Source organism: Epinephelus moara, chromosome 23 (assembly GCF_006386435.1).
Source record: "Epinephelus moara isolate mb chromosome 23, YSFRI_EMoa_1.0, whole genome shotgun sequence".
Classification (NCBI taxonomy): Eukaryota; Metazoa; Chordata; class Actinopteri; order Perciformes; family Serranidae; genus Epinephelus; species Epinephelus moara.
Genome location: NC_065528.1, coordinates 27,337,702 through 27,346,608, shown reverse-complemented (window position 1 = coordinate 27,346,608; position 8,907 = coordinate 27,337,702). Strand labels below are relative to the sequence as shown.

The 8,907-nt window shown below is 37.2% G+C and overlaps 1 protein-coding gene across 1 annotated transcript in view; it reads right to left on the bottom strand.

Annotated features, from left to right (window-relative positions):
- LOC126385181 (NADH-cytochrome b5 reductase 3) overlaps positions 1-6,779 on the bottom strand; it is an 8,329-nt gene extending 1,550 nt beyond the window's left edge. The window contains exons 1-8 of the mRNA XM_050036775.1: positions 6,638-6,779; positions 6,225-6,350; positions 6,013-6,085; positions 3,841-3,947; positions 3,622-3,751; positions 3,432-3,515; positions 1,742-1,827; positions 1,514-1,613 (exon numbers count right to left, since the gene is read on the bottom strand). Coding sequence (XP_049892732.1) covers positions 1,514-1,613; positions 1,742-1,827; positions 3,432-3,515; positions 3,622-3,751; positions 3,841-3,947; positions 6,013-6,085; positions 6,225-6,350; positions 6,638-6,658 — 727 coding nt within the window. The 5' untranslated portion in view covers positions 6,659-6,779. The remainder of the gene's footprint in view (positions 1-1,513; positions 1,614-1,741; positions 1,828-3,431; positions 3,516-3,621; positions 3,752-3,840; positions 3,948-6,012; positions 6,086-6,224; positions 6,351-6,637) is intronic.
- Positions 6,780-8,907: the final 2,128 nt, after the last annotated feature.

Here is an 8,907-nt window from a genome sequence, read left to right as displayed (position 1 = left end):
TTTCATCATTTTTAACGATATACTATACTATGACTTTTTTTCATCATTTTGGATGACATTACTATACTATGACTTTTTTTCATCATTTTGGATGACATACTATACTGTGACTTTTTTGCATAATTTTGGACGACATGCTATACTATGACTTTTTTTCATCATTTTGGACGACAATGCTATACTATGACTTTTTTTCATCATTTTGGACGACATGCTATACTATGACTTTTCTTTCATCAGTTTGGACGACATGCTATACTATGATTTTTTTTCATCATTTTGGACGGCATACTATACTATGACTTTTCTTTCATCATTTTGGATGACATACTATACTATGACATTTTTTCATGGTTTTGGACGACATACTATACTATGACTTTTTTTCATGGTTTTCGACGACATACTATACTATGACTTTTTTTCATCATTTTGGACGACATACTATACTATGACTTTTTCATCATTTTTAACGACATACTATACTATGACTTTTTTTCATGATTTTGTACGACATGCTATGCTATACTATATAGTTTTTTTTTTACATGCTATACTATACTATGACACATGCCATTCATTCAATTTTCTTTTGTTTTCATTCCATAATGCCGTCTTTTCATTTTTTCATATACTATAGTATGTTTTTTCATAATTTATCACATACTACTGCACATCTGTCTGTCCTGGAAGAGGGATCCCTCCTCAGTTGCTCTTCCTGAGGTTTCTACCGCTTTTTTCCCCCGTTAAAGGTTTTTTTTGGGGGGGGTTTGTGAGGGTCCTAAGGACAGAGGGATGTCGTATGGTGTAAAGCCCTGTGAGGCAAAATGTGATTTGTGACATTGGGCTTTATAAATAAAATTGATTGATACTATACATTGATTTTTTTTGTTTGACATCCTACACTGTGTCATTTTTTGTCAATTTATTACATACTATGACTGTTCACATGAAGACAACACAAGAAACACCCTGTCGCTGTCTTCCAATTAAAGTGCCTTCAACTTGTTTTTGTCTTGTGAGTTTGTCCTTGATTATTAGCTTATTAAGAAAGAAGGAAAATTAATATATTAAGGGTGTTAGTGTACTTGATTGTATTCGCTGGTTATAAGCTACGTATTATCTGTACATCTGCAGAGCACTTGTTGTTGGGATGGGGCTATACTATTTAACTTGATTTTGATATAATACAATAAAACATTGAATCTAAAATTGTTACAACTGATACGCATCTTTGCATGGTTGTTCCGTTTTCTGACATTCTATGAACTAGTTGTAGCCCTAACAAACATTTGGAAAATATCAGAATATATCCCAGGCATAAATGAGTGAAACTGTTGTCAATATGAACCATGCTGCTGATGGTGTGGACACCAGATAATCACAATATCCTGTTCACTAAAACCTGCTCTGCATGAGACCGTTCAACATCTGAGATGACAGCAAGACCTAGCCGTATGTTGGCAGTTGTAATTTGCAAGGTTGTGTTCAAATTTCATGAAAAGTATGGTACCTTCAGGTGCTCTGTCTACGGTGAACCACAGCTTGAACCGGTCCGGGTTGTTGACCTGGATCTCTTCCAACTCTGGTCGCAACAGGATGTCTTTCTCAGTCTGTGACAGGGAGAAACTTTATTTTAGTATTAACCACTCCTTCCCAGGTACACAGGAAGACAAATAAATTCTAATAACACTGTCTGCAAACATCAGTGCATCATATGATCCAGGCTGATGAAACTCACCTGGTTGGCAAACAGCAAGTGACACACGGTCTGGTCTTGTGGATCCTTCATCACAGCTGTAATGAGCTGCAACATGGGAGTGATCCCTGGAAGAAAACAGAACAGGAGGTGGTCATGTTTTTGGCCTCAGACATGAAATTACCTTCATTACACATACAATATGTGGCCAAATGTATCTGGACATCCCTCTCACCCTGGGTTCCAGGAAAGAAAAGCCTTAAAGCTCCTGAAAACTTTGCCTAAAATCTAAAGTATTTATCTGTAACATATATTCATGACTAAAATAAGCAATAATAAAAATTATATAAGTATATATCTTTATTTATAAGGTATTACAAAGTGTAACACCCAAAAACTCTGCTTCAGAGGGACTGCGTGGGAGTGGTTTGATCAGATATGAATGGCTGACAGAACAACCCAGCTGAGCCCTTATCACCTCAAAACTGTGAGAATAAGATAAGACTTCTAAAAAAAAAGAAGGGTGGAGAAGAGATGCTGACCTCTGAAAGGGGAAGGGACACAGAACTGATGTGGGTGGAGTAAGTTGCAAAGGAGAACCACAAAAGTTGTAAACAGTATTGCCAGTTCTGTGTGTTATTAATTTCTGTATTAAAAAATTCTCAAAATGTTCAAACTTTCCTTGTGGGACATCATTTCTCATGTTAAGTGCTAAGCGATTAAGAATGTTAAAGTATAGAATGTCATCTTTTTTTTTTTTTTCAGTCATTGTGTAGGCCTACTATGTCATGAAAATGAAAAAACGTCATAATATGGTATGTCTTTCTTTAAGAGTTATAGTATAATATGTCATAATTTTTTTTAAAAAAAAACATCACAGTATAGTTTGTCTTTTTTTTTAAAGTCATAGTGTAGTATGTCATAAAAATAAATAAAGTCATAGTATACTATGTTTTAAAAAAAAAAATCCTAACATAGTATTTCATAAAAATAGTCACAGTACAGTATGATATAAAAAAACATTTAAGTATAGCATGTTGTCAAAAACCATGAAAAAACTCAGTCTAGCATGTCGTCCAAAATGATGAAAAAAAGTCATAGTAAAGCATGTCGTCGAAAATGATGAAAAAAAGTCATAGTATAGTATGTCGTCCAAAATGATGGAAAAAATGTCATCGTATACTAAGCTGTCAAAAACCATGAAAAAATGTCATAGCATGTCGTCCAAAATGATGAAAAAAAGTCATAGTATAGCATGTCGTCCAAAATGATGGAAAAAATGTCATAGTATACTAAGCTGTCAAAAACCATGAAAAAAAGTCATAGTATAGTATGTCATCCAAAATGATGAAAAAAAGTCATAGTATAGCATGTCGTCGAAAATGATGAAAAAAAGTCATAGTATAGTATGTCGTTAAAAATCATGAAAAAAAGTCATAGTATAGTATGTCGTCCAAAATGATGAAAAAAAGTCATAGTTTCGTATGTGACAAAAATTAAAAAAAAAAAAAATAATAAACCAGTCATATATCAAAAAAATATCATAGTATACCTAACTGACCTGTAAGCCAACAGTACTCTCATAAACCATGGCTGATTCATCAGCTGCCCGTGGGCCACACTTTGAGAAGCTAAAGTTCAGACCATCTTTTACAAAACAAACTGATCATGTGATGAGATGCATCAGGATTACAGTCTCTGCTTCACATTTTCCTGAGTGAAGTTTCCTTACCCGTCCCTCCAGCGATCATGCCCACATGTTTGGCTGTCTTGGTCTCAGCTGGGGACTTCTTGTCTGGTTGGATTGCAAAAACTCCTGTGGAGGGAAAGAGACAGCGTCAGATCAGGCTGCTGAAGCTCAGTTACAATCCTACAAACATGTTTTCACCCACTGTATGAGGACATCAGGTTATGGTGCTCACCTTTGCCTTTGTAAACAAGAAGACCACTGGGTCCTCTGAAGTCAATGGTGTCGTTGATCCTGAGGCTCTCCAAGTACTGACTCATCTTTCCCCCCTCGGGGAATTTAGGATGAGCATTCTTAAAGTAAATCTGCCAACAAGGAACAACAAGAGGAACTAGATTAGGAAAAGAACATGCACAACTATACATGTATACAGAAAAACTTTAAAAGGCTGTACCTTCACCACCAAGTCCACAAAGCCTTTGTCATCATCACTGGACACTGGTGTGTACGGACGGACGACCAGCTTCCCGTCTATTCTTGCAGACAAATAGATGTGCTGCCCTGGAGAGGAACACACAGAACCATGGTGAGTGCCTCAGTTTAACTTTTGTAGTGACTTTTTAATAAAACAAAATGTCTAAACAAGCCACTGAACGGGTCAACTTGTTGTGGACGAGTGTTCTGGGCTGAGAATAAACTACTGTCCAGTGCATCTTTGGATTTGACGATCCATTTGCTCTTAATAAAATATACACATGCTCACCATGACACAGGAGGGCGACAGCACTGTCTGTATGTATTCATTATTCCATTCAGCTATTCAGTTTTACGAGCTGATACTTCATGCTTTCCACACACCTGATTCTCAGCACCTGGAGCATACCTATATGTACCTCACACATAACTGCTCCACCCTGTGTTCAGTTCAAGAACTGCATGTGTATATAGATATTACAGTCTCTGGCTCAAGTTTCTCAAAAGTGAGGACTTTCTGTGTTTCTTTTGTCATAAAGGAAGAAAAATTGAATATATTTAGGTTTGGGATTGATGGTCAGATTAAAAAAGCAATATGAAGACATCATATTGGGCTCTGAGAAACTGTGATAACAATAGACCTAGTAACTAAACGGCATATTACAAGAAAATAAAAATAATAGTAGTTGGAGCCCTAATATTACCTTCAACTGCTTATAATATAAGATATTTTGGGGGGCTTTTTGCCTTTATTTGATAGAACAGATAGGGGGAGACGGAGGGTGTTTCTCAAAGTCAAGGAAGGATCCTCAAACAGCCGACTTTCAAGTACGCTACGTCATCGACCCCCGCCGAAGGACTGTCCCAATGTCAAGGATCTTTCTGAATTTCACCAAGGACAGATTCCGTCTTTCAGAGAAACTCCAAGGATGCATGTGTGGATCCTTCGCAGATATAAAATGCTTTGCACATGATTTGCTGGAAGTGAAGGTGGGGCCTCTTCAATGAAACCTGCGCCAGCAGAGCTCGGCAGGATTTCCATAAATATGTCATTTATTTGGATTAATATCTCCTGGAAGTTTTTATCCTACAAGCGTGAAAACAATAACGACAGAAACATCATAATTTAATTGCCCCTCCTCCCCCCATGATTCACATGATAACGACATCATCATTGCTTTCATTCTGTCAGCATCAGTTGGTGTAATTTTGGGGGGAATGGCTTTGGAGAACAGCCACAGTAAAGACATCAGAATATCCTGCAGGTCAAAGCATCACTTTTCTGTTTTGTGGTGAACTTATTTCAGAGGATGACACAGCAGTATTATGTACAATCGGCGTGGTCAGCTGTTTCAGAGCACAGTGTGATTCTGTGTATAAGACTGTTTACTTCATTACTCCACTTCCTCTTAAATATGATCCAGAAATATATTCTCTAAAAGTCACGTGACTCTGAAAATACTGGCTACATTTGCTCAGATTGTACAACAACCAATAACCAAATGTTCAGTGAAACCCTCCTACCATGAGACTGTTTACGAACATTATAAACTCTTTTCGTGGAATGGAGAAAATGACTTTTACATTGCAGCTTCAAAAGGAGATGAATACTGGGAAAAATGGGACTATTACATGCCACACAAAGCCTCTTAATAACCCCTACACATCTCAGTATGTCTGTGTGTTTATGTACTGTACCTCTAATGAAGTTAAAGAAAAAAAACAAAAACAAAAAAAGATTGTACAACAACATTAGAGAGTTATAAAATGATCACAGTAACTAGCCTGTGTTAGTGTTCACTGAAGGCTAGGAAGGACTCTTGCCTTGTCCCTGCAGGACCCGTCCTCCCAAGGAAGGGTCCTTGACTTTGAGAAACATGACGTGCAGCAAAGACAACATAAATCAACATTATGTACATCAAATGTAGGTCGGGTTTTTTCTCTTCTTCCCCTGTTATTAAACACTAAATAAAATCCCACTATCTCATATTTACTTGTGTGATACTGTAATTTAATTCCTGGGCTTTTGTATTTTTGTTTATGTCCATATACGTTACTGTACTCTGAGTTCATGACTGTTAACAATAATGTGACGTTCTCATAATGACTGTGTGTAGAGTTTGTTTCCTTATGTGGAAGTGTTGATACTAACCGATGGGGAGACCGAGGATGTGTTCAGGGGAGGGCAGTGCAAAGCGGAACTTCCTTGTGTCATGGCTGACAATCTGCACAAGAAACACACATGATAAAAAAAAAACATGCAAATACCAGCACAGAGCTACAGTGGTGCCTGAACGCACCAGCTGCGTTTGTAAACACAGTCAGGCTATTTTGTGCATCTATTTTAAGCGAATAAAGAGTTACCTGTTTGTCGAGCAGCCGCAGTGCATACTTGATGTTGGGGTCCTCTAAGGTCAGGGCTGGTTTCTTCTTGGAGAAGAAGAGTCTGAAGATCAAGTTGATGATGCTGTCAAAGCCGCCTCGGATCAGCTGCGATAAAAGGTCACAAACAAGATGAGTCAGACCACAAGCAGCTAGCATTAGCTACCAACTGTTTGAGACCTCTGCGGGGCGTTGTCCAACTTAAGTCAAGCCATTTCAGTTTAATCCATAACAGGAGAAATGAGTCATAGCCATTCCTGTGGCCAGGGGCCGACACAGCCCCCAGCTCAACTTGATGAGGGAAACTAAATGTTAGCTACTGTTAGCCTGAGCTAGCGCAACGGAGTTAGCTAAAATAGAATAAGCCTGGCTGCTTTTAATGACGGTATACTTACACCAATGATGTAGCGCAACATTTTCAGTCAGTTTCGGTTACGGTAAGGTTGTTTGTCAATGCAGAAAGCAGCAGCAGACAGTGAGGTTACTGCAAACTGTTACGGGAGCTGTCAAGTAGTGTTGCTGTCAAGCTAGCTGGGGCTAACAAACACATCCGGTCACGGTTTATGAAAATAAAAGCATTGTTTCGGAAATAATGCGATTTTTCTTGAATAACACCCAGAAAGTCAGCAACAGCAGTGAAGTTATTTAACTGAAAATAATACATATTATCTCATTCCTTTATTCACCACGATATAATACGGTTTTTAACACTTTTTTCAACTGAGAAAATGCAACTTCCGGTGTGGTAACGGCTAACGCTAGCTGCTTTGACAAAGCAGAAGCTTAAACGTCACTTCCACATGGGGGACCTTTCAGAATAAAACTCTTCAATAATAAATAAAATAAAATAAAACGTGTGGACTATTTAAATTAAAAGTCTACAGTTTACAACTGACATAAAAACAAGTGCATTAGGAGATTTACGTGACCAAATATTAGGGACGGTGTTATCCATGGGCACCACGTGGGCATGACACAGTGTGGCTGCTTTGGTCCTTCATAAGGGACTGTTCGTTACTTGTGAGGGGGAAGAGGGTGGTGACAAAAGGGTAAGGCATGTCAACAAAAAAAATGCACTGGGGAGGGACTTATATTTTTCATTTTGGCTTTTGGGAAGGGGTGAACAAAATTTACACGTTTTTATTTTGTATTTATTTTATTTTATTTTTCTAAGGAAAACCTGCCTTCCAAACCAGCCAGTCAATATTCCACCATACATCATAGCCAGAAACTGTAAAAACAGAAATTGTCATTGAATTTTCATATTTCCAACAGTCCAAGGACACGTCAGGGGCTATATTCAGTAAGCTGTCCGCCATTTTCTCCTCTGATTAAGAAACTCTTGAGCCTCTTAAAAGTCCTCCTCCCTGCTCCGAACAGTTTTTCACCTTAGGAGCTCTTTTAAGGGCTAAGATGCTCTGTGAATAATTTTTATCTTTACAAGGACCTACTCTTAACTTTAAGGGGAAATTCTAAGAAAAAGAAAGCATCACAATTCTAAGAATTCTCTTAGCATTGTGTCACTAGGAGCAACTCTTAGTACGAGGAAGCTTTGTGAATACGGCCCCTGGTATTTTATCTTTAAACTTCTAACTTTCAAACATCAAAGGGTGAGTTTTGAAAATCTAACAAATAAATTCATTGTGGCAGCAGGGTCATGCATTTTTTTTCCGCGAGTCACTCAGGGAGGCTCAAGGAAAAATATTTGTAGCTTCACAAATAGTACCTATCTCATTGTATTACTGTTTTTCAAGCTTCATATTGTGTCTAGTTTTAAGGTTACTCACCTGTTAGGTGCATCTTTGTGACTGTAACCTCCTCTGGGTCAATAAAGTTTATCATGAATCTTGAAATGTCCCCTCTAAGATTTGTACATGAGTATGTTAAGATAAGATATGATAAGATACACCTTTATTGATCCCACAATTGAGAAATTCCAGTGCTACAGCAGTCAAGGGTAAAGAGTCAAATTAAAGATTTCAATATTTAAAAACTTAAAAAAAAATAGGCATGCAGAAAAAAGTACAAAAGATACAAGAAACAGCAATAAATAATAACAATAATAATAATGAGCAGTGGATAAAAAAAGTGAGCAGTGGATTAAAGTGAACATATTTAGTGCAAGTGAATACTGTGGTGTCCATAAAGTATTCAAAAATAAAATGAAATGTTCAAAAATAACGTGTCACATCGGCAAAAATAAACACAAAAAGTTGCCTTAGATTTGCTCATTTTGGTGTTTAAGATATTGATGTTTGATGCCAAAATTTGGTCCATTAAAATTTAATGATTTGATGACACAAACAAATTGAAAGCCTATTTTTACTAAAAGTTCAAGTCAGAATCTGAACAAAGCTACAGAATTTTACTGACAACCTATTATGGATATAGTTTGCTCTCTGTTACCGTTAAATAAATAAATTAACAAATAATACACTAGACCTTTCTTTTCTGTGGGCCAGCCTGGGTGTAACGCCAGGCTGTGCAGCCAAATTGTGTTCAATCCTACAGAATTTTATGTAAAATGTTTCCTACAATTACAAGTTTGTCAGGCTAAATTTGGGGAAATATGTATAAAATTATGCAATTCCCATTTGATGCAATGGAGCAGCTTTAACATCTTGGGTTTTAGTATTTTATTCAGTGTAAATCAAACATAATGTAG